The 25,395-nt window shown below is 40.1% G+C and overlaps 1 protein-coding gene across 7 annotated transcripts in view; it reads left to right on the top strand.

Moving 5' to 3' along the window:
• Positions 1-23,504, top strand: part of itsn1 (intersectin 1 (SH3 domain protein)) — a 203,961-nt gene extending 180,457 nt beyond the window's left edge. For all 7 annotated transcript variants that reach the window (XM_072585590.1, XM_072585589.1, XM_072585594.1 and 4 more), the window contains 6 exons: positions 1,331-1,543; positions 4,234-4,355; positions 9,003-9,085; positions 9,431-9,514; positions 12,878-13,051; positions 18,540-23,504. In XM_072585590.1, coding sequence (XP_072441691.1) covers positions 1,331-1,543; positions 4,234-4,355; positions 9,003-9,085; positions 9,431-9,514; positions 12,878-13,051; positions 18,540-18,688 — 825 coding nt within the window. In that variant the 3' untranslated portion in view covers positions 18,689-23,504. The remainder of the gene's footprint in view (positions 1-1,330; positions 1,544-4,233; positions 4,356-9,002; positions 9,086-9,430; positions 9,515-12,877; positions 13,052-18,539) is intronic.
• Positions 23,505-25,395: the final 1,891 nt, after the last annotated feature.

Raw genomic sequence — 25,395 nt, 5'->3', positions numbered from 1 at the left:
ACAGGCAAATGTTGACGAGTGTTAATTTTGTGGATGTTTTGAAGGTATTTGATAATAAGGTTCCTCAAAAGAGTCTGGTAGCAAGAGTTGAACCAGTTAGAATTGAAGACAGTTCGTTAGTTAAAAATTGAGCAGCAGATGATGGAAGGTAGGAATAATGAGAGCTGTGGGAACAAATTATTACAGATGCTGGAATCTGTGCTGAAGACAGCAAATGCTAAAGATCACAGCGAGTCAGACAGCATCCATGCAGAGAGAGCAAGCTAACATTTCAAATCTAGATGACTCTTCATCACAGTGAAGTGTGGTGGGGGCAGCATTTATGCTATACTTTGTGTGTGGTGTGGTGGTGGGGGGGGTGGGGGAGGAGGATGAGGATTGTGGATGTGGGGTGCCGGTGAAAGAAAAGATGTCGATGGTTCATCTTAAGTGATCAGAATGTGAGAATGGCAGAACACTGATGTGTCTCCTGCCAGACTTGAAAGTATAGTAAGTGGGATGGTGAGAGGGAAGTCATGATAACAAGCTAAAAGAAAGGGAAGAAACTATTTAAAGCTGTTGAACTCCGTATTAATTCCAGACGGCTGTAAAATGTCTAGTCTGAGGATGAGGTGTTGGGCCTCCAGTTTGTGCTGTATTTCACTGGAACACTGCAGCAGGCCGAGGACAGACATGGGCATCCAAACAGGACGCTGTGTTGAAATGACCAGCTACGTGAGCGGAGGTATTCTGCAAAGTGGTCACTCAGTCTGCGTTTAGTTTCTCCAGGGTAGAGTAGGCCACATTGGATGCAGCGAATACAATACACAAAATTCGAGGAGCTACAGGTGAAATGCTGCTTCACCTGGAAAGACTGTTTTGGCCCTTGGACGGTGAGCAGGGAGGGGGTGAAAGGACAGGTGTTGAACTTTCTGTGGTTACATGGGAAACTCTCCACCATCAGTCTGTCTGCTTCTCGGAGAGTCCTCACCTTGCCTGCTCTGCTCAGTGCAGCCGACAACTCTCACTAGGTGCTCATCTTGCCCACTCCTTGCTCATATTAGGGTTGTGGGGATAGATCACAGACCAGCCATCACCTCACTGCATTTCAATAGAGTAGTTCAGTCTGAAGGAGCTAAATGTTCTATGTTCCTAAAGAAAAGAACAATGACGTGTAATGAATTTCCAGATCTGTCCCATCTTATTGCACATGACGCATCAGGGTCTGAAAGGGGAGGAGGGTTTCAACAAATGGGCTCTTGTTTCTGAGTTTGAGTGTTCAATGTCCCACTGCAGTTACATCCTTTTCTTTTAAAGATAATTACTGCTATTTCCTTTTCTTCCACTTCAGCAACTTGTTTTTAACTCCGTCACAAATTGCTTGGGTCCTCGAAAATTCCTCCACAGTGGTAAACTTTATAAAGCCAAAAGCAACAAGGAGCTTTATGGCTTTCTCTTCAATGATTTCCTGCTACTGACACAGATCATCAAACCACTAGGTTCCTCAGGAACCGACAAGGTCTTCAGCCCCAAGTCGAATCTACAGTATAAAATGTACAAAACTGTGAGTAAAATTTAACAGTTCATTGGAGCTGTCACGTTTCTTGCAAACAAAATGAAGTGAAACCTGCAATGTTGATTTACCAGATTAGAGCACCCTGAAGTGCTGTGCTGAGTGACACAAAACCAGTAAGACCCAAGATTTGATTCCTACTTTGTGCTGAGTCATCTAATCTCAGCTTTGGCTGTGACAGATATTTGCCGTTCTCAACATCAGTGACTAATGAGAGGAACATTATTAAGGTTCTGTTTACCTGCAGGCTCTGATATAAAGTGTGTGTGGATGTTAAGGATGTTACAGAGATTGTCTTCCAAATCTTTTCAGTTTCCAGCTCTTGACAAAAAAACTGTACTAACACTAGGGTAGAGAACACTTCACATCGGGAGAATGAGTGTCCTCTAAACTAAATGCAGGATGTACTGCAAAAACTACCACTGGATGTGACGTAAGAATGTACAGTTTAAGGTTAAAGAGCCCTAGTAAACAGGGAACTAGTTGCAGAAATTAGATAAGAAACAAGCAAATTTCTGATTTAGCAACAGTTTCGGATGCAAATTTAGCGCAAGTCCTTGGAGAATGGAAAGGAGAGTAGAAACACCTTGAGTAATTTGCTCAAAGATACGATACAATTCATTGGTAATTTTGAATTGCCAGCTACTGATTTCTCAACTTGATAATCATGTAGGCAATAATTGAACATTGTGATGACCCACCTCAGCTGTCACACAAACTCTTTCAATATCCGAATCCTTGTGTGCCTGGTGTTGAGCAGCCAAACAAGAGACAGTTAAAGTGGAATTTACTCACAAAGCTGAAGCTTCTCACCTGAGCAGGATCACCAAAAGGAAGGAGCAACACTTGAACTCCTGCCCCCGGCCCCGCTCCTCCTCTCCCCTTCTCAACCACCACCACCCAAATGGCTCAGTCTGACACTAGCTCATGGTGGTAACAGGAGACCTGCTGAGCACGAAAACCACCAGTGGCATATGAAAGAGGTCTGGAAGTCCAAATACCACAGATAAGTGGACATGGCAGCCACTTTATTGGCTTCATGTCCATTTTGGGTGTTTCTTGCAACTGTGGCCAATCCCTACACTTCCATATCGCCATAGAGAAGTTACAGCACGGAAAGAGGCCATTCAACCCATCATTTATGCACTTGCTTCATAAAATAGTGGCACCTTGGCCTCCTTCATTGCCACAGTGAATCAGACCGCAAATTGGAGGAACGACACCTCATCCTCTGCCTGGGCAGCTGACAGCCTGGAGGACTCAATGTTGAATTCTCCAATTTCAAATAACTTCCCTTCCCAGCCCCTCCCTTCTATTCCTCTGATTGACCCTCCCTTCCAGCTACCAACCAGATAATTCCTCACATTGACCAACTAGATCATACCCAATACCTGTGTGCCCCTACCCCTGCCTCACCACCTTGCTCCCCATCCCCCAACATCTGCAGCTCCCCTTACAGTCCTGAAAAAGGGTTACATCCGAAACACCTACATCTCCACCCCCTGATGCTGCCTGACTTGCTGTGTTCTTCCACTGTCCTGTCCGTCTGCCCATTCTGGTCCCACTTTCCAGTACTTGGTCCTTCAGTCTTTGCAGTTTACAGCGCTTCAGGTGTGGATCTAGGCTCCTTTTAAAGGAGCTTAGGGTTTCCCTGTGCAACACAAATTCAGATGCTCACCACCCTCTGGGTGAAAAGCTTTTCCTCACGTCCCCTTGAACCCTTCTATTCATAGAGTCAATACCTAACTCTATAAAGGGGAAACATCCTGTTTACCTAATCTGCATTCTTATCTACCTATGCCCGAAACGTTGATTCTCCTGCTCCTTGGATGCTGCCCGACCTGCTGCGCTTTTCCAGCAACTCATTTTTCAGCTCTACCTATCCTGCCACCCTCCTGGATCTGTTGATGTGCATTCTAAGGTCTGTCATCTTCTCTGTCCCTCTCATTGCTCTTCTGTTTATTGGGTATTCCCTTGCTTTAATTGTCCTTCACAACTGGGTTGAATTCCATTTGCCATTTTTCCAAATGATAGCCATCCTCTTCACTATCAACTACCTCAGCAACTTTTGTGTCATAAATGTAGTGCTGAAAAACCACAGTGGGTCAGGCAGCATTGGAGGAGCAGGAGAATCAACATTTCAGGCATAGGCCCTTCATCAGGAATTCCTGATGCTGCCTGACCTGCTGTACTTTTCCAGCACCACACTCTCGACTCTGATCTGCAGTCCTCACCTTCTCCAACTTGTGCATCATTACAAATTCCCTCATGCTTCCCACATTTTAATGGAATCATTTACAAATATCACACACAAGTAGGAATGTCAAAACTGAACTCTGTAGAATGGGACATGACACCACTTTCCATTCACAAAAACATCCATTGACCATTACCTTTACTTTCCTGTCACTGAGCCAATTTTAGATCTAGTTTACCACATTCCCTGCGTGTGTGATGGATTTCAATTTTTCTGAACTGTCTGCCGTGTGGGACCTTGTGTGAAAAGGCTTCCAGGTATATAATACTTTAAAACTGTAGATGTTGCTATTTAGAAGGTTCCAGTGAGTCAGGTGATGTGATAATATTTTATTACACATTATTTAACCCATGTAAGAACAGGATTGCCACAAATAGGAGTTTTTCTATGGTTATTTACCTTTCTGTTTCTGTTATGTTTTCAGCCTATTTTTCTGAATGAGGTATTGGTGAAGTTGCCTACAGACCCATCTGGTGATGAGCCTATTTTCCACATTTCCCATATTGACAGGGTGTACACACTTCGTGCTGAGAGCATCAATGAAAGGTGAGAGAACAGACCTTAGTCTTCATTTCTAATGCTTATTAGCAAGATTGCTAAAAGATTACAAAATTGTAAACATGTACAGTACATAAAGGGCACTTAGTATTGTTGTAAGCAGCCAAAAGTGGATTCTATCCATGACTTTTCTAATTTGATGCTGTTACCAGCATTGATTGCAATTATGTATCCTATAATATTAGGTCAATTGATTAAGCTTTCTCTCCACAGATGCTGCGAGACCTGAGTTTAGCCAGCAATTTCTGTATTTGTTTCTGATTTCCAGCATCTGCAATCTTTCAAAACCAAAAGGATTGCTGATGAAATTGCTGGAAAAACTCAGTAGGTCTGGCAGCATCTGTGGAGAGAAATCAGAGTTAATGTTTTGGTTAGAAATGATGATAGCTAAGAAAATGCCAGTTTATATGGAGTAGATAGGGTGGCGGGGGAGTGGGTAAGGAGTAAACAATAGAGCCCAAAGAGAGAGTCATAGGGCCACAAAGATGTACAGCAGGGAAACAAACCCTTTAGTCCAACTTGTCCATGCTGACCAGATATCCTAAACTAATCTAGTTCCATTTGCCAGCACTTGGCCCATATCCCTCTGAACCCTTCCTATTCAAATACCCATCCAGATGCCTTTTAAATGTTGCAATTGTACCAGCCTCCACCACTTCCTCTGCCAGCTCATTCCATACAGGCACCACCCTCTGCATGAAAAAGTTGCCCTTTAGGCCCCTTTTAAATTTCTCCCCTCTCACCCTTAACCTCATTGGACAGACAAAGGAGTGGATGATGATCTCGCTGGGGACTGTTCGTGGTTAACAATGGGTTGTGTGTAATAGCAGACTGTGTGATAACATGGCCTGGTTTGTATGGGTTGGGGTGAGGAATAGGAGAGCTCGAGCCCTATAGTTATTGAACTTGATGGAAGTGGGTACTGCAGATGCTGGAGATTAGAGTCAAGATTAGAGTGGTGCTGGAAAAGCACAGCAGGTCAGGCAGCATCCGAGGAGCAGGAGAATCGATGTTTCGGGCAAGAACCTTCATCAGGAACTTGATGACAAAATGCAGGTGTTCAGTAAAGTGAACTTCACACAATCTAATCTCCTGCATTCACTGCTCACAATGTGGTCTCTGGTGAAACAAAGTGTAGACTTGCGTTCTGTTTCAAACCAAGACCCTGAGCTTCCCGTTCCCTGCTACTTTAACACACTACCCTGTTCCCTGGCCTAAACATCTCTGTCTCAGGCTCGCTGTCGTGCTCCAGTGAAGCTCTTTGCAAGCTGAATGAACAGGATCTCATTGGGGACCCTGCAGCCTTTGGACTCAATATCGAGTTCAAGAACTTTAGGGCTTGAGCTCTCCCATATTCTCACCCCAACCCTAACAAACCAGGCTTTGTTATCTCACAGTCTGCTATTACACACCACCCATTGTTAGCCACTAACAGTCTCCATTAACAGCTATTCACCATCCTAACTTGATCATTATCCAGTCCTTTTTCTGTCCAACAGCTCTTTTCTTTTTTGGGGCTCTATCTCCACCTATTGTTTACCCCTTACCCCCTCCCCCCACCGTATCTTCTGCATATAATGAACCTGCACAGCTGACTACCTGTGCTGTTTGGTTTTAACTATCTCTGGCTCGGTGATGGTTGAATGGAATGAACAGCCAGAGGAAGTGGTAGAGGCTGGTACAGTGACAACATTTAAACAGCATGAATATATGAATAGGAAAGGTTTAGAAGGAAATAGCCAACATGCTGGCAAATGGGATGAGATTAATTTAGGTATCTGGTTGGCATGGAAGAGTCAGACTGAAGGGTCTGTTTACATGCTGTACAACTTTATGACCCACATGACTCTATATAAACTGACATTTTCAGTTCTGAGAAAGGGTCACTCAACCTGAAATGTTAACGGATTTCTCTCCACAGACACTGCCAGACCTGCTGAGCTTTTCAAACAATTCCTACTTCCTAAGTTGTTAAGATATAGGAGCAAAATTAGGCTATTCAACCCATTGAATCTGTTCCACCATTCGATCGTGCCTTCTCTCCTTATCCCTCCAACCCATTACCAATTAAAAATCTGTCTAACTCCTCTTTAAATTTATTCACTATCCCAGAATCCACTGCACTTTGGGGGAGTGAATTCCACAGATTCACAACCCTTTGGGAGAAGTAGCTTCTCCTTAACTCTGTTTTAAATTTCAACCCCTTAACCTAAGACTGGTTGGGTTGGGACTGAGACAAGGTGGGGAGAGGGGAAATGAGGAAACTAGAGAAATCTGAGCTCATCCCTTGTGGTTGGAGGGTTCCGAGGCAGTCCCAACCCTTGAGCTCAGCACCACCTTCCTAACCTGCAATCTTCTTCCTGACCTCTCCGCCCCCGCCCCCACCCCCACTCCGGCCTCTCACCCTCACCTTATCACCCTCACCTTAACCTCCTTCCACCTATCGCATTTCCAATGCCCCTCTCCCAAGTTCCTCCTCCCTCCCTTTTATCTTAGCCTGCTTGGCACACTTTCCTCATTCCTGAAGAAGGGCTCATGCCCGAAACATCGATTCTCCTGCTCCTTGGATGCTGCCTGACCTGCTGCACATTTCCAGCAACACGTTTTCAGCTCTGATCTCCAGCATCTGCAGTCCTCACTTTTTCCTATCTGCTGTATCTGCTTGCTAGTTTTCTGTGACTCATGAACAGGTACACCTAGATCCCTCTGCACCAGCGCACCCCAGTGTCTCTCCCCATTAAGCCTCCCCATTTTTCTGACCCAAATGCGTGACCTCACACTAAGCCAACTTAAACTCCATCTGCCACATTTTGGCCCATTCTCCTAACCTATGTGCATCCGTTTGTAAGGTTCCTATTTCCTTATTGCAATTTACTATCCCACCTATTTTTGTGTCATCCACAAATTTGGCTGTAGAGCCTTCTATCTCTGGATCCAAGTCGTTAATGTAGGTTGTAAATAGCTGGGGATCCAAGGACCAAAACCTATGGCACCCCATTAGTTACATCTGCCATTCAGAAAAAAAAAGTGATCCCGACTCTGTCTTCTATCCGTCAGCTAGTCACCTATCCAGGCTTATAATTTATCCCTAATCCTATATGATCCAACCTTGTGAATTCATCTTTTGTGCATGCACCTTATCAAATGCCAGATAAATTACATCCACCTTGCTGGTTACACCTTTGAAGACAATAGGTGCAGGAGTTTGGCCCTCTGAGCCAGCACCACCATTCATTATGATCATGGCTGATTATAGCAAATTAGTCAAACATGATTTGCCTTTCATAAAACCATGCTGACTCTGATGGATAGTGTTTTGACTTTCCAAATGTCCTGCTATTGCTTCCTTGATGATTGATTCTAACACTTTCCCAACAACAGATATGAAGTCTGCGTTCTTTGTTTTTTAATCGACTTTGCTTGCTTCCAGACATTGACCACAAGCTAATTGTTAACCATGATTTTTCCCACAACAACCAAATTCCCAAGATACTTAATTTTCTTTGATGTCTGTCAAAAGGGAACTCTTGAACTTGTATTTTACAATTGAGTGCTTAGTAAGGAGTACCTCTAATTTGTGAATTGTATGGGACCCAGATAATGTTGCAACCAAACTGAGTGTGTACTATAGAATGATGAATGATGTGGTACGTCATTAAGGAAGGTTCATTGATGTACAAATGCTAGGCGATGATGATGTGACTAAATCCCTGCATTCTCACCTCACATATTATAAAAGCAGCTTCAGCATCCGAGGTTATGGAGCTTACTGAACTATAATCACACTTATTTTAAGCAATTTCTTTTGAGCCTGGTTTTATTCAAGGATAATATTCCACTAAGTTAAATATTTATTTTTGCTAAGGAGTGATTTATGATCATGTTGAAATGCACTGCAGCCACATTTGTTGGAGATCCTTTTATAGAATTAGTCTGTGGTAAGCAAAGCGTGTTCTCTACTAACTATGAGACTTTTGATGTTGTGTTGGTATAAGTATCTGTGACTCAAAAAATGATGTATTAATTACAGTGCTGCTGGAATTTCTCTGGGATACAAACCTGGAAAATATTGCAGATTAATTCATGGTTTTAACAAAACATTCAATATTACAGGAATTTATTGAACCAGGTAGTTGGAGAATGGTTTGTAATTCCTGAGATTCTGGGTGGTTCTGACAAGACTAAGTAAAATAGTTAGGCAGGAGAAGTTAGACTATTAAGTGTTCAAATTATTTCTTGTGGAAACAAAGCTTTCAGATACTGATTGGCATGACAAAGCCCTCCCAGAACATAATTTCAGTTTAAATCCTTTCCTATTCCGACCCAAGAATACATTTCAGCCTCAACCTCAAATGTGAACATTGACTGTACCTCACCAGTTCATGTGTGGCCTTCCAGAGTGATGCTGTGTGTTGTTGCCAAACTAAGGGCAACTTTGTGCTCTCAAGTCCATTGTCGATAGAAATTAAATTCAGGCTGTCTGCACCCAAAGGTCACTACAGTGAGCAAACAGACAAGATCTTCATCCATCAGCTCTGGGCTAGAATTGAATGTCACAGAAATGGAAAAACCCCTACCAACCCCCAACCCCCATTGTGTTTATTCCATACTACTCATTGCTTTTTCATTCCACAGAACAGCTTGGGTGCAAAAGATTAAAGCTGCTTCAGAACTCTACATTGAAACAGAAAAAAAGAAGCGTGAGAAGGCCTATTTGGGTAAGTAATGCTGTTAGTACTTGTATTGAAAAAGTTTCTTCAGATGTACCAAGTTAAAAATCACACACCAGGTTATAGTCCAACATGTTTATTTGGAAGCACTAGCTTTTGCAGCGCTGCTTCTTCATCAGGTGGTCATAGAGAATAAGATTGTAATATACAGAGTTTATAGCAAGTTTACAGTGTGATGCAATTGAAATTATACATTGAAAAATATCTGGATTGTTTGTTAAGTCTCTCATCTTTTAGAATGACCATGTTGGTTTCTGAAACCAACACTGGCACCTCCAAATCTGACGTAGTCCATCTTCAAATATGTGCTCATTTTTTTGCTTTCTCGTTCAGTTCGTTCTCAGAGGGCTACAGGCATTGGAAGGCTAATGGTGAATATAGTCGAGGGCATAGAGCTGAAAGCATGCAGATCTAATGGTGAGAATTTTCTCATTCTCCTGTGTATTTCATATTCAACATCAAACCCCAGAGATAATATCAGCTTTTGGGGTAATAATTTGTATAATAATTTGTATTCTCAAACTGGGAAGTCTTACTATTGCTCTATTTAACAACCATGAACTGGCATGGTTTATTTAAGTGTTCACAGCCTCCTGAGAGTCAAGTACTTGAGTCATTTTGGGAGTTTAAATTCAAATTTGTCTACCATGCTGTAATGTGTTGGATTCAGAGAATATCTCATTCTCAGTGAGAGTGACTACTGAGTACAGACCAGGAAGACTCAAGATTCAGAATCTGAACTACTGTACTTAGTTGGTTAACCTCAGCTAGATTAATGCTAAGCACACGATAATTGGCTTCAGCACCCCTCTTTTAGAGACCAAACACTGTTTCAAACTTCTATTACTGATGACAATGCCGTGACTCTAGCTGCATGTTCAAGTGAAGTCTGGATTAGCTATGTTGCATTCTGTGGAGTCATGGACTCGTGGAGATGTATAGCATGGAAACAGACCTTTTGGTCCAACTTATCCATGCTAACCAGATATCCTAAATTTATCTTGTCCCATTTGCCAGCATTTGGCCCATATCCCTCTAAATCCTTCCTATTCATTTTCCCATCCAGATGCTTTTTAAAAGTTGTGATTGTACCAGCCTCCACCACTTCCTCTGGCAGCTCATTCCATACAAGCACCACCCTCTGTGTGAAAGAGTTGCCCCTTAGGTCCCTTTTATATCTTTCTCCTTTCACCTTTAAATCTATGCCCTCTAGGTTTGGACCCCCCCACCCCTCCAACCCTGGGGAAAGCCCTTGTCTACTTACTCTATCCATGCCTCTCTATAAGGTCACCCCTCAGCCTCTGATGATCCAGGGAAAACTGAAACCCTCCAACCCTGGCAACATCCTTGTAAATCTTTTCTGAATCCTTTCAAGTTTCACAACATCTTTCCGATAGGAAGGAGATCAGAATTGCACACAATATTCCAAAAGTGGCCTAACCAATGTCATGTACAGCCGCAGCATGACCTCCCAACTCCTATATTCAATGCTCTGACCAATAAAGGAAAACATACCAAACGCCTTCACTATCCTGTCCACATGGGACTCTACTTTCAAGGAACAGTGAACCTGCACTCCATGATCTGTTTGTTCAACAATGTTCCCCAGGATCTTACCATTAAGTGTATAATTCCTGCCCTGATTTGCCTTTCCAAAATACAAGCACCTCACATTTATCTAAATTAAAATCCATCTGCCACTTCTTGGCCCATTCATCTATCTGATCAAGATCCTGTTGTACTCAGACTTAACTTTCTATGCTGTCCACAATGTCTCCAATTTTGGTATCCTCTGCAAACTGACTAACTATACTTCCTATATTTACATCCAAATCATTTATTCAAATGACAAAAATCAGTGGACCTAGCACCGATCCTTGTGGCACACCACTGGTCACACACCTCCAGTCTGAAAAACAACCCTCCACCACCACCCTCTGTCTTCTACCTTCAAGCCAATTCTGTATCCAAATGGCTAGTTCTCCCTGTATTCAATGTGATCTAACCTTGGTAACTAGTCTACCATGAGGAATCTTGTTAAATGCCTTACTGTAGTCCATATAGATCACGTCCACTGCTCTGTCCTTATCAATCCTCGTTGTTTCTGTAGAAAGAACAGCATGCTAACACTTAAGTTTTATACATCTACTGGGGTAACTTAATCATGGCATCATAGCTCAGCAAACAGCCTTGCGGGAGTAAAGTATTTTCTCTTTAACTGGATGAAGAGGTTTGCATATTTTGAGGTTTGTTGAATTATTAAGTAATAAGCCGTGTACTTTTTTCCTTATCAAAAGAAAATCTTAAAACTTTCTGAGCCCAATTGGAAAGTTTAATGATCTTTGTGACAATAATGGTGACTGTCCATGAAGGTTGTTCAGCTTATGGAGTAATTTCAATAAAAGAGTCATCATGAGCCAGAGAACCAATTAACATTGCTTTAATCTTGGATAAAATCTTGCATGTCAACATGCCCATTAAAACTTAAGAGTTTTCAGTTGAGAAATATGGGGTGATGGATGGCATCAGGGCACATAGTTTGTGACTCTGGCACAGGAAAGGAAGTAATTCCCACTGGTGAACATCTGGTGAACATCTGGATAAATCAGGATTGTAAGCCCACATCTACACACTTAAGGAAAGCTTTCAAAAAGTGCCCAAATTCTTGCTGGCCTGTCAGCTGTCTTTCCAGTCAAGATCGGAGGTGTGCGTAAGGACCCTGCAGAAGCTCAAACTCTGAAGGAATTGTCCAGGAAATGGAAGATTCCACTGGGCAATTCTCTTTTTCCTGGAACCATCCAAAAGTCCCTTTCAAATGTGGAAGGATTCAACAAGAGTAAACAAACCAGCTACTCAGGAAAGGTTAGTCTATTAAGTACATATCCTAACTCCTGATGAATTGTTTGACAGACCCCACATTTACCTTACAGCCAGCCCCTGCCACTATCCTGAACCACTCAACCTCCACTACCACCTGACCTCAGGACCCCAAACCTTTCCACTCCCTGCAACCAAAACTCATCCTGGACCTGACCTCTATCCTCCCGGCCCCTGCCAGTCCTGTTTCTCCCAACCAGCATCACCTCCCTGAAATACTGCATCACTTGCCTGGCAGTCTACCTAGTTGGTGCACTACTTACCTGACATCTTTCCTCATTGGTATCTGACCCACCTGCCAACCTACTTAACTGGCACCCTACCCTGCCAATACACTAACATTACATACATATACTTGCCCTTTATTGACAGCAGCTGTCAAATAGGCTATCTGGATTTTAAAATGTCAGAATACCACAGCTGATGACTGTGAAAAGAGGGCTTTGTTTGTCTTCCTGTGACAACTGTATGCTACGAAAGAACTACAAAAGAATGAAAGTGTGGCTCTGCATTTCTGAGAAAGCCCTGAGAAGAATCTGCTCTCGGAAATGCAGAGCTCCCGTCTATCATTTTTAAAAAAAGGGGCAGAGTGGCAGTCTGTGTGGGATAGTTTCTCCTTGAATAGTTGGCCCATTGTGTGATGTTTTTGACATCATCCTCGGGATTATATTCCTCCCTTGTGGGTGTTCAATCAAGATTCGCTACAACTGGTAGCTGAGATGAAATGACTTTGATAAAAAGTAGAAAAGTAATAAATAGAAGAGGAGGGACAAGAACAAAGTGGAAGGTATCTCTTCGTTTGAATTGCTATAAATAACGAGTTAATAAATTGCTAACTGCGCTTGTGTTGCATTAGACAGTTTCTCGGATTTTCATCAGTTTTTTTCCCTATCTCTCTTGTAGGTAAGAGTAATCCTTACTGTGAAGTGACTATGGGCTCTCAGTGTCACATCACAAAAACCATTCAAGATACTCTGAACCCCAAATGGAACTCGAACTGTCAGTTCTTCATTAAAGATCTGGAACAGGATGTACTGTGTATTACTGTATTTGAGCGTGACCAGTTCTCACCAGATGGTAAGGGTTTTATATCAAGATGAAAATTTGGATATAGATACATTTCTCTAGTAAAGAGCGGATTTTCTATGTGGATTCTTTTTGTTCATTAACCTGAGCACAATTTACAAAAATTGGGGTTGTTCCCCTTGGTTAATATTGCTACTGATTTGATTTAATTTGATTTTATTTATTATTTTCACACGTACCTAAGTACAGTGAAAGGTTTTGTTTTGAGTAGTGAAAGCAGATCATAACATACAAGGACATGTAAGATCATATGGTGTTTCGACAGAGTGAGGCACACAAAGTTACGACTGCACAGGAAGTGCAAGATCGACATTGAAATTAGAGAAGTCCGTTCATCAGAGTGGAAGAGGCTGTTCTTGAACCTGTTGGTGTATGTGTTTAAGCTTATGTACCTTCTGCCTGATGGAAGAAGTTGAAAGAAAGTATAACTGGGATAGGAGGGGTCTTTGATGTTGGCAGCCTTTCTGTGGAAATGAGGTGTAGATGGAGTCCAAGAATGGAAGTTTGGCTCTCACCATAGTCTGGGTTGTGTACACAACTTGCTGTAGTTTCTTATCGTCTGGACACAGCAATTGCCATACAAGTTATGCACCCAGCTAGAATGATTTCTACGGTGCATTTGTAAAAGTTGGTAAGAGTCGTTATGGACATGCCAAATTTCCTAAGCCCCCTGAGAAAGAAGATGCTATGCTGTGCATCAGCATGACCCAGTCAGCTCACTCTCCATCATCCCAAGGAATGCTATGTTCAAACCATGGCCAGAAGTGGCAAAATGTCATAAAAATCTGCAACAATGTATTTGAACTAGTCAAGAGTATGATGCTGAAAAAACACAGCAGGTCAGGCAGCAGCCGAGGAGCAGGAAAATGGATGTTTTGGGCAAAACCCCTTCATCAGGAATCAGGCTGTGAGCTGAGCGGATGGTGAGATAAATGGGAGGGGGGAGGTGGGGTTGGGGCTGGGGCTGGGGGGGGAAGTAGCTGAGAGTGTGATAGATGGGCTCACTAACTTGTTGTAAATAAATTCACAAAAGTAACCAGCACCCGTATTCAACTGTTTTGAAATCTAAACACTCAAAATGATACTCATATCGACAAATAACTCACATTACATCACATTATGATATTTTACGAAGATGGATGGATGTTATTGCCATTGCCAGGTGCTTTGGCGAAGGTACCTGCCTTAGAATATCTTCCTAGAAATTTAGGGGGAAGGATCATGATATAATTCATGAAATTAACATTGATAAAGAGGACACTCTGATCTGTCAGGTTTAAAGTAGACAAATCAACAGGCCCATATAAAATGGCAGGGAGGAAATAGCAGGGATGCTGGCAAAAGTTTTCAATTCCTGTCTGGCCACAGGAAAGAGGCTGGAGGATTAGAGGACAGCCAATGTGGTACAATGATTCAAGAAGTGAGGAAAGGATCAGCAGGAAGTTATAGGCCCATCACTCAAAAGTCAGTTGCGAGAAAACTATTGGAAGCAATTCTGAGGGACAGAATTAATCTGCATTGGAAGAGGCAGAGAATAACCAAGGACAGTCAATATGATTTTTTTAAAGAAATAACAGAGGATTGATGAGGGCAGAGTAGTTGAAGTGATCTTTAGGGACTTCAGTAAGGTGTTTGACAAGGTTCCCCATGAAACACTAATTAGCAAGGTTGAATCTCATGGAATACAGGGAGAACTAGCCATTTGGATACAGAACTGGCTCAAAGGTAGAAGACAGAGGTGGTTGTGGAGGGTTGTTTTTCAGACTGGAGGCCTGTGATCAGTGGAGTGCCACAAGGATCTGTGTTGGATCCACTACTTTTCATCATTTATAGAAATGATTTGGATGTGAACCTTAGAGGTATAATTAGTCAGTTTGCAGATGACACCAAAATTGGAGGTGTAGTGGACAGCGAAGAAAGTTACCTCAGGTTTCAACGGGATCTTGATCAGATGGGCCAATGGGCTGAGGAGTGGCAGATGGAGTTTAATTTAGATAAATGCGAGATGGTGCATTTTGGGAAAGTAAATCTTAGCAGGACTTAGACACTTAATGGTCAGGTCCTACAGCGTGTTATTGAACAAAGAGACCTTGGAGTGCAGGTTCATAGCTCCTTGAAAGTAGAGTCATAGGTAGATAGTGAAGAAGGCATTTGATATGCTTTTCTTTATTGGTCAGAGTCTGGATGTAGGTTTGCTCACTGAGCTGGAAGGTTCATTTCAGATGTTTTGTCACCATACTAGGTAACATCTTCAGTGAGCCTCCGGACGTAGCATTACTGATGATCCCTGCTTTCTATTTATATGTTTGGGTTTCTTTGGGTCGGTGATGTCATTTCCTGTGGTGATGTCATTTCTAATGGTAATGTCATTTCCTGTTCTTTTTCTCAGAAGGTGAAAAATGGGGTCCAAGTCAATGTGTTTGTTGAAAAAGTTCCAGTTGGAATGCAGTGCTTCTAGGAATTCTCGTGTGTATCTCTGTTTGGCTTGTCCTAGGTTGGATGTGTTGTCCCAGTTGAAGTGATATCCTTCTTTATCTTTATGTAAGGATACTTGTGAGGAGGGTCATGTCGTTTTGTGACTAGTTGATGTTCATGTGTCCTGGTGGCTAGTTTTCTGTCTGTTTGTCCAATGTAGTATTTGTTGCAGTTCTTGCATGTTATTTCGTAAATTATATTGGTTTTGTTGTCGTTTGTATATGGTCTTTCAAGTTCATTAGCTGCTATTTTAATGTGTTGGTGGGTTTGTGGGCTACCATGATGCCAAGGCGTCAGAGTAGTCTGACATTCATTTCTGAGATGTCTTTGTAGGGGCGAGCATCTAGGGTTTCTGGATGTGTTTTGCCTGTTTGTTTGGGTTTGTTGCTGAGAAATCGACGGCCTGTATTTATTGAGTTCTCATTCTTTTGGAATACACTGTACAGGTGATTTTTCTCTACTCTGCGTAGTTCCTCTGTGCTGCAGTGTGTGTTGGTTCATTGAAATAATGTTCTAATGCAGTTTTATTTGTGGATGTTGGGATAATTGCTTCTGTAATTCAATATTTGGTCTGTATGTGGTAAAAACAATGACTGCAGATGCTGGAAACCAGATTCTGGATTAGTGGTGCTGGAAGAGCACAGCAGTTCAGGCAGCATCCAAGTAGCTTCGAAATCAACGTTTCGGGCAAAAGCCCTTCATCAGGAATAAAGCATCTTAGCAGGACTTACACACTTAATGGTCCACAAAGGGACCTAAGGGGCAACCTTTTCACGCAGAGGGTGGTACGTGAGTGGAATGGGCTGCAGGGGAAGTGGTGGAGGCTGGTACAATTGCAACATTGTATATATCTGGATGGGTATTCCTGATGAAGGGCTTTTGCCCGAAACGTCAATTTCGAAGCTACTTGGATGCTGCCTGAACTGCTGTGCTCTTCCAGCACCACTAATCCAGAATCTGGTCTGTATGTGTTGTTTTCCTGTAGCTGATGGTTTAAAGTTCCCCATTAGCTGTTCGTTCTACTGTGACATCTAGGAATGGCAGTTTGTTGTTGTTTTTATCTTCTTTAGTGAATTTTATGCCAGTAAGGGTATTATTGATGATCTTGAAGATTTCCTCTAATTTGTTTCATTTTGTGATGACAGAGGTGTCGTCAATGTAGCAGACCCACGTAGTGGCTGTACAAGACATTGGTTAGGCCACTTTTGGAGTACTGTGTGCAATTCTGATCTCCCTGCTATAGGATGTTGTGAAACTTGAAAGCATTCAGAAAAGATTTACAAGGATGTTACCAGAGTTGGAGGGTTTCAGTTTTCCCTGGAGCATCAGAGGCTGTGAGGTGACCTTTATAGAGGTTTATAAAATCATGAGGGGTATGTATAGGATAGATTGACAAAGTCTTTTCCCTGGGCTGAGGGAGTCCAGAACTAGATGGCATAGTTTTAGGGTGAGAGGGGAAAGATATAAAAGGGACCTAAGGGGCAACCTTTTCACGCAGAGGGTGGTACGTGAGTGGAATGGGCTGCAGGGGAAGTGGTGGAGGCTGGTACAATTGCAACATATATATCTGGATGGGTATATGAATAGGAAGGATTTGAGGGACATGGGCCAGGTGCTGGCAGGTGGGACTAGATTAGGTTGGGACATCTGGTCAGCATGGACAAGTTGGACTGAAGGATCTGTTTCCATGCTGTACATCTCTATGACTCTTTGGTTATGTTCAGGGGTGGTCATCTCTGATCAACTTGATTGAATTATTTGAAGAGGTGACTGGATGTGTAGATGCAGGCAATACATTTCATATTGTCTACTTGGACTTCAACAAGGCTTTTGATAAACTGCTTCATTGGAGACTGACAGTGAAGGTAAGAGCCCATGGTTTCCAACGCAATGTGCTCAGTGGCACGAAGCAGAGGATGATGGTTGAAAGGTGTATTTGTCTGGAAGCCTGTGCCCAGTGGGATCCTTGGGGATTAGTGTCAGGGCCTTGCTGTTAGTGGTATATATAAGCGATTTAGATTTGAACACAGGAGGATTGTGGATAATGTGAAAATTGGTGGGATGGTAAATAGTGAGGATGGTAGTCTTAGAATACAAGAGAATAGAAGGGCTGATCAGTGGCTATTGAAAGTCAATCCAGATAAGTTTCGGGTATAAAGCAGGACAGACAAGGCAAGGAGATACATGATGAATGGTAGGTCCCTGGAGAGGACTGAAGGTCAGTGGGAACTTGGTGTGCACATCCACCATAACCTGAAGGTAGCAGGTTGGGTACATAAAATGTTTAAAAAGGCATATAGGATATTTGCCTTTATTAACCAAGGCAAAGATCATAACTAAGCAGGGAGTTTATGCTGGAACCAGATAAAACATCAGCTCTGCCTGCTAGAGTATTGTGTGCAATCCTTTAATCCAAATTATAGGAGGGATACAATTGCAGTGGAGAGGTGGCAGTGGAGACCTATCAGGATGTTGGCTGGCCTGGAGAGTTTTAGTCATCAACACAGACTGAGATGGTTTTATTTGGAAGAGAGGTGACTGAGATGGGGGACATGATTGAAATATATAAAATTATGAGGGGCACAGATGGGAAAGAACATTTTCCTGTGGTGGAGGGATCAATGATGAGGGGCCAGAGATTTAACATAAGAGACAGGATGTTTAGAGGAATGTGAGGTAAATCTGTTTGACCCAGAAAGTGATGAAAATCTGGACCTCGCTACCCAGAAGAATGGTAGAAATGGAAACCCTCATAATACTTAAGAAGTATTTAAATGTATACTTGCAATGCCAAGGCTATGGGCCAAAAGTGCTGGACGTTGAGATTAGAATAGGTGCTCACTTTTGACTGGCGCGGACTTGATGGATCAAAGTGCTTTTTTCTGTGCTATGTATTTGTGTGACTTCAAAAATATATTGCCAGTAATATATACACCTTTGTTCTTTAATTTTTGGGTTAAAGTAAGATTTTATTATAAACTCTCTCTATGTTCCTATACCTCAGATTTTTTGGGGCGTACTGAAATTCGTGTTGCTGATATCAAAAAAGACCAAGGCTCTAAAGGACCTGTTACAAAGCGACTACTGCTGCATGAAGTCCCTACTGGCGAGATAGTTGTTCGTCTGGATCTTCAACTTTTTGATGAAGCATAAAAGTGATATACTGTATATGTGTATTTCTGTACTTTGAAAAGCCATATATGGCAACTTTATCAAGTATGTGCAAAAGCTGTCTAGGAATGCTGCAACATTCAATATTGTAGTGTTCATGGAACATATTTTGTGTACTGTTTTATACGTAACACTTAAAAACATGGAATTACAGTTTGTAGATGTCTCTTCCATTTGTTAATGCATTGCTTTATCGTCTCCACATTCCAATTTCAAATTTTCAGATTATGTGATGATAAACATAATAGCAAGGCAGGTCTTGAATTGGTTTGTCCAAACCTTGGCCCGTGGTTCTGAACTGAACTGATTTGGTTCTGGGGTGGAAGTTTAGTGACTTGCACAAGTTTTTATAGGGGAAATTATAGAAGTCAAACTGTATTTTTGGTAATCTTCAGGTTGGGGTGAGAAACATGCATTTTTGACTGTGTCCTAACATAGGATTACATTTGCAGGTAAGGATATATGGCTGAGAAACTGGCTATTCAGCCTAACTGGTTCATGCTGATGTGTATGCTCCACGTGAACCTCTTCCTATCTTTCTTCATCTAAATCTATCAGCATAACCTTTTAGTCCCTTCTCCTTCTTATGCTTCATTAAATGAAGTTAACCATTTTGTCTCTGAGCACCTGATTCAAACATTTTTAGGTGTCAAATTTTAAAACCAAAGCACCAAGTCAAGATGGTATCTCATTACTATCAATCAGTTCAGAAGAACTTTTAATCGTAACTTAAGTACAAAATGCAGAGTTGATAAAATGAAGTCTGTGACCCTTATAGAGCACATTAAAGAATAATTCATAACTTATTGATTCCTTGCCATGTGAATAATAAGAATATTTACTTAACAATTTTAGGCACTTTGGTCAGTGTCTTCTTCTCATGAAAAAAGTTTGTTTAGAAATTGGATAGAGACTTGTAAACTTTGTTTGAAGTTCAACTTCTTACTTACCTAACTAGGCTCTCCGAAGAGAACAGATTTCTCAGTCAGTTCACCAGATGAACCAACAAACTAGGTGAGGTACTGGACTAAAGAAACTCAATCTACCTATAATATCACAACAATTCGAAGAAGCTTAACAAGGAGAGTCATGGCAACTTGTTTCATCCACTCTAAAGTAATACTTTTATTCATGGAAAGAGGAAGAGGGAAAACCTATAATTAATTTGAAGAATAAAAAATGATGTCTGCGTGTGTTGCTGACTTAACATCTTGGAATCTTTATTGCACTTTTAGATTTTGAACAAACTTAAATTAACAGATTTTATGCATAGTCCCATTATATCCCATAAATACTTTTCATTAATGAGCACTATTAGTTTTAGTTTGGTGATAAAAATGTTTCTGCAGTATGTGAGGGATCAAAGTTCCAATGATTTGGTTTAAAAAAATCAGTTCAAGTAGTTGTCACTGTTTTTTTGTTTGAAAATCATAGAAATTCTTTGTTGACTTAACTAAAAATAATTATTAAAGATATTTGATTTGTCTTAAGAATAAAGATTCAAGACACAAGACCAATAATATAAATTACATCCCCCTCCAAAAAAATTTAAATCACCTGAAAAGCTAAATAATTTTTAATGTCAAGTACAATCTTGTCCCATTAAGAAAATGTGACTGCACTGATTCTTAAAGGTGGTAAACATCAGCAAAATTAGATTTCAATATCTCAGATTGAATAAGTGTAGACTGGAAAAATAAAAATAAGAGATTAAAATAATTAGCTATCACATTCAAGTGAAAAAGCCAATCTTATTCATGACATATGAGAGGACTTCAGTTTTTATTCTAGTCTGTCTCTTTTTGCACATTCAGTTGTTTAATATATGAAGCACATTACTTAATACTAATGACTACTCTTCCCCCTTTAAAAGAATTTTCAAAATTTGAAAACATTAATTTAATACCTGTTGTATTTTTAAGAAGGTAATTCCACTTATGGATAGATGGACCATACCATTTTTATTCAAGTTGTACTATATTTTTAAATTAATAAAACTTCAAAGGCTACAATATGTGCCAATTGTTTACCAGCACAATAGTCACTTGCAAAGGTAAACTGTTGAGGAACTGTAAATTTGTGCATAGATTATTTTCAGTTATTACTTAAAAATCCTTTTTAAAAATCTTAACTAGCTTAATTTTTCCTTGTTTCAGCACTGGATTGATATTTGTATTTTAACAGAAATAGTAATATGACTGATTGGCAGAATAAAATAATGATAAACACTCAGCACTTTGAATTAAAACAAAACACCTAAATTATTATTCCAGTAAATAACTAGTAAGCTAAATTTGTTTTGCTAATTTATCTCTAAAAGCACTATATAAGCATTAAAGGGTAGTAATTTATGACTGTAGGTGGAATTAAAGTCACTTATGCTCCAGAAATATTTTATGGCCACTGTAGCAAACTATTATTTTGCATTCATTTTATGTTGGACCTTGATGCAGTTTTGAATGAGATAGCTGTAGTTTTATTGTGTGTAGGTACATTTTTCACAAAGGATAGTTATTTAAAGAATGTGTGTATTTTTAAGCTTTCGCACAATTCTGAAATGTCTTTATCTCCAATTGTCAAATAAGAACTCTAAGCAAATCTAATATCGAAACAATATTTTTCACGTTGTATAAATCATTTGTTTAAATGGTCAAATATTGTCATAAATATAAGCTATATACTATTTCATTTTTGTGGTCATTTCCTGAGTAGTTTTTGAGCTACCTTTTGTTCAAAGTCCTACCTGACAAGATCCGTTTGTTGAATTCCTTTTATTCAGATTCATTGTTTTTTGTCTAATTTTTGTCTAATCAACTGTTATTTGGGAACAAAGGTTTTTCTGGTTCTTTTCCTTAAGTTAAAGGATTTGACGATGAGTCTATACAGGTTTTTCATATTTTTAACAACCACATAAGGGCATCATATGTATATGCAGAGTTCTCAGTAAAACATTTGCTTGTTTATTCATACAGGTCCTACTGCTATAATGCACGTTTCGTTAACAAATTTGCTGTAATGCAATTGACAAATTGGAGACACGCTTTCTAAAGCGCAAAATTTTAAAACATGTTGGCTGTTAAGCAATTACATCGCCAACACTTTAAGCACGGTTTCTAAAGTGTGATTGTTCTACAATATTGTACAAAAATGCAACTGCCACATTATAGAAGAACAGTATATTTTTCTGTACCTCAGTGAATGCTTGCAGGATATAGTTTATGGAATTATTAGTTGCACAAGTTTTGAAATCAAAACATTAGTGTAGTGTTTACATGCTCACCCTTGTTTGGAAATTAGTCTTAGCCTCTCAAAGACTTTTATGGGGACCCTGAAACGTGTCCTTAAAATTTAATTTTTCAAAGTTAATGGCATATCAGTGATACCCCTGTGCTGGTTAAACAATTCTAGGCCTCATGAGTTGGAGCTTTGGCAATGTGGCTTAATTCAGTTGTTATGGCTACTCAATGCTGCCCTACTTTATTTCAACAGTTGTTAATCATTTTGAACTAACAGTGTTACTACTTAGAATGTGAACACTCTATTGCTGATTGTGTTGTTCAGCTTTTGCACTTTGTTGTCAAAATAATGGTATTGTTATAGTTTGTTTTTGCATAATATTGTCTGTAAAATACATTGTGATGTAACTAGTATAACTTACATAAGCTAAAACTTTTACTATCTAATTGAGGAACACATTGTGAGCATAAGAACGCTAAGAGTTTTTGAACTGGAAGCTGCACTTTTAGAATGCAATTCAAAACTTTCAAACCCAACCATATTCTATTATTATTTGTATGGGAATTGTTAGTAACATGTCTAAGTTTTAAAAAATTTTTCTTTTTGTACTAACAAATGTTATGCCACACTTTAATGGGCAGGTGCATATTCTAACCATTGTCTCAATCATTAAGAATCAAAGCAGAATACTCAAGTCAGAAACTAACAATTCTGCATGTGCAAGAATTTCTGCCTATTTGAACCTTACGAATTTTCTGAAGTTATTAAAAGATGGAGTAAAACATGCAATCCCGTATGTCATACAGAATTACTACAGTAATTTGATTGAAGGGATGCAACCACTATTTAATAATTTACAATAAACATTTGATGATGATCTGTAGTGGGCATTTTTTAATAATGAACAGTTGAGGCCAAAAGTCTGTCTATTCTCTATGTTTTTTGGTTGGTGTCATGGACGCATGCTGAATGTTTTCTAATTTTGAGGATAATGGGAGAAAAGCACTTCATTAGTTTGGAGCCTTCATTTACAGTCGACTGTAAAATATTAAAGTCAGTGCTAAGAAGCAAGAAAGTATAACCAAACTTTCATTCACTGCAGAGCAATGCTACTCCAATTAGGTTTTGTAGTGATTACTCTGAATATGAAAATCTAATTTTGCCTTGGGGAAGGATTGTCTTACTAAACTTTTGCTGCTGTGAACTGTTAAAATGTAAATTAGAACAATGAATTAACGATGAATACTGCAACCACAGAGGTTGAGCTAAACTGCTTGCTCTACTATATATGTGGGATAGGAACATTGTTTAACTGTAGAGTCTTGATAGACTTGTGTTTGAGAAGTATGAATCTCCTAAGCCAAACCAGACACTATATAGCCAAATGTTACATGTTTACTGAATTGTAAATCACTGTCAGAGTGCACAGCTATCATATTTGTGTTCAATTGTTCTCCTTGTCACTGTTTACATATCAGCAATTTCTCTGACGGGTTATATTTCTCTTAGCTTAAGTATTTAAGTGTATTTTCAAAAAGTAAAATAAACTTCTACAAGTTAACACTGAGCTTCATTTAATGAAAAGGATAATTCAATCTTTCTTTGGAGCTATAGTGAAGTATCTTGGAGATGGTGAGGACTGCAGATGCTGCAAAGTCGGAGTTGATAAAGTGCAGAACTAGAAAAAAGCACAGCAGCTTTTGACCTGAAATGTTGACTTCCCTGCTCCTCTGCTGCTTGACCTGGGGTGCTTTTTCCAGCTCCACACTTTGACTGTAGTGAAGCAAAAATATATAAACAACTTTATTAGTCAGAGATGTACAGCATGGAAACAGACCCTTCGGTCCAACCCATCCATGCAGACCAGATATCCCAACCCAATCTAGTCCCACCTGCCAGCACCTGGCCCATATCGCTTCATATACCCATCCAAATGCCTCTTAAATGTTGCAAGTGTACCTGCCTCCATCACATCTTCTGGCAGCTCATTTCATACATGTACCATCCTCTGCATGAAAACATTGGTACTTGGATCTCTTTTACATCTTTCCCCTCTCACCCTAAAGCTCCTGTACTCAATACTCTGACCAATAAAGGAAAGCATACCAAACACTTTCTTCACTACCTATCTACCTGCGACTCCACTTTCAAGGAGCTATGAACCTGCACTCCAAGGTCTCTTTGTTCAGCAACACTCCCTCTGCCCTTACCATTAAGTGTATAAGTCCTGCTAAGATTTGCTTTCCCAAAAATGTCCTTTTCCATCAAATAAAATACCTTGTCCTTCCCATAAAGCATGAATTATAAAAATAGAAGGCAATTTCTAAATTCCTGCAACAGAACATTTAGATTGACTACTGTAAGCAAGCAGGTACTGGCCAAAATAGCAACTGCAAGATGTTCCAATCCACAGTCCACCATAGAGTTATTACTTTCCTAAACTTGCCATGTTTAAATTACGTTATCAACTAATTAACTTAATGTAAATAAAGTCATCAAATTTGGGTTGTGATGGGCATTATTTCAATAGGCAAGAATAATTACTGATTATTCTAAACTGTTCTATGATTTAGTTGCATATAACATTTGTATTCCTTAGTATCCTACATTACTTGAAGGCACCTTGGCTGAGATGTAAAACCAAAGTCTAGATAGCCTCTTCAGGTGAGCATAAATCCAAAAGACAAAAAAATTCCTGCTATATCCTTGTGCTAATTTATTTTAGGGGAGGGAATGGCCTAGTAGGATTATCGCTAAACTATTAGTCTATTGTTGACTATGAAATCATGGTTTTTTCCAACAATCTGGGTCACTATTTAGGGAAGGAAGCTGCCAACCGTACTTGGTCTAGACAAAATGTGACTCCAGACCCACAGCAATGTGGTTGACTCTTAACTACCTTCTTAGGAGATTAAGATGGGCAATAAACATTGGCCAGCCAGTGATGCCTGCATCGCATGAATTAATTTAAAAAGGTGTGTTATCTTGTTCTGAGCAAATTGGTTTATTGTAACATTTCCAAGACTACCACTCATGAAAGCTGCAAGTCTGACCTTAAATTTTGTTAATAATAGACATCTCTCTACCTGAAGAATTAAATGTAAATTATTCTCTGCACTCAGGGCAACACAAAACAGTTGTGAAAATGACTTTCCCCATCATTGAAAAAAATATAGATTAACTAGCACAGGTATTGAGAAGCATAGTTTAGAAATTTAAACGAGACAGGTTGACTGAAAACATTGCCTGAAGAACTCATCCAATGAACAGTTGTCACACCTCAAATCCTAACCACTCCAACAACAAATTTCATGCCTTTTTCTGAAGAAGAAACTTCAACTTCTCCAGTGGAATTTCCACAGCACTACTTTTAGCATTACAGCATCTTCATATGGAAGACCCATTTGGAAGTATGCTAACTATCTCACACTTCCAGTTTCTAAAACCTATGA

The sequence above is a fragment of the Chiloscyllium punctatum genome, chromosome 15 (genome assembly GCF_047496795.1).
Source record: "Chiloscyllium punctatum isolate Juve2018m chromosome 15, sChiPun1.3, whole genome shotgun sequence".
NCBI lineage: Eukaryota > Metazoa > Chordata > Chondrichthyes > Orectolobiformes > Hemiscylliidae > Chiloscyllium > Chiloscyllium punctatum.
This window is presented reverse-complemented; position numbering and strand designations above follow the sequence as displayed.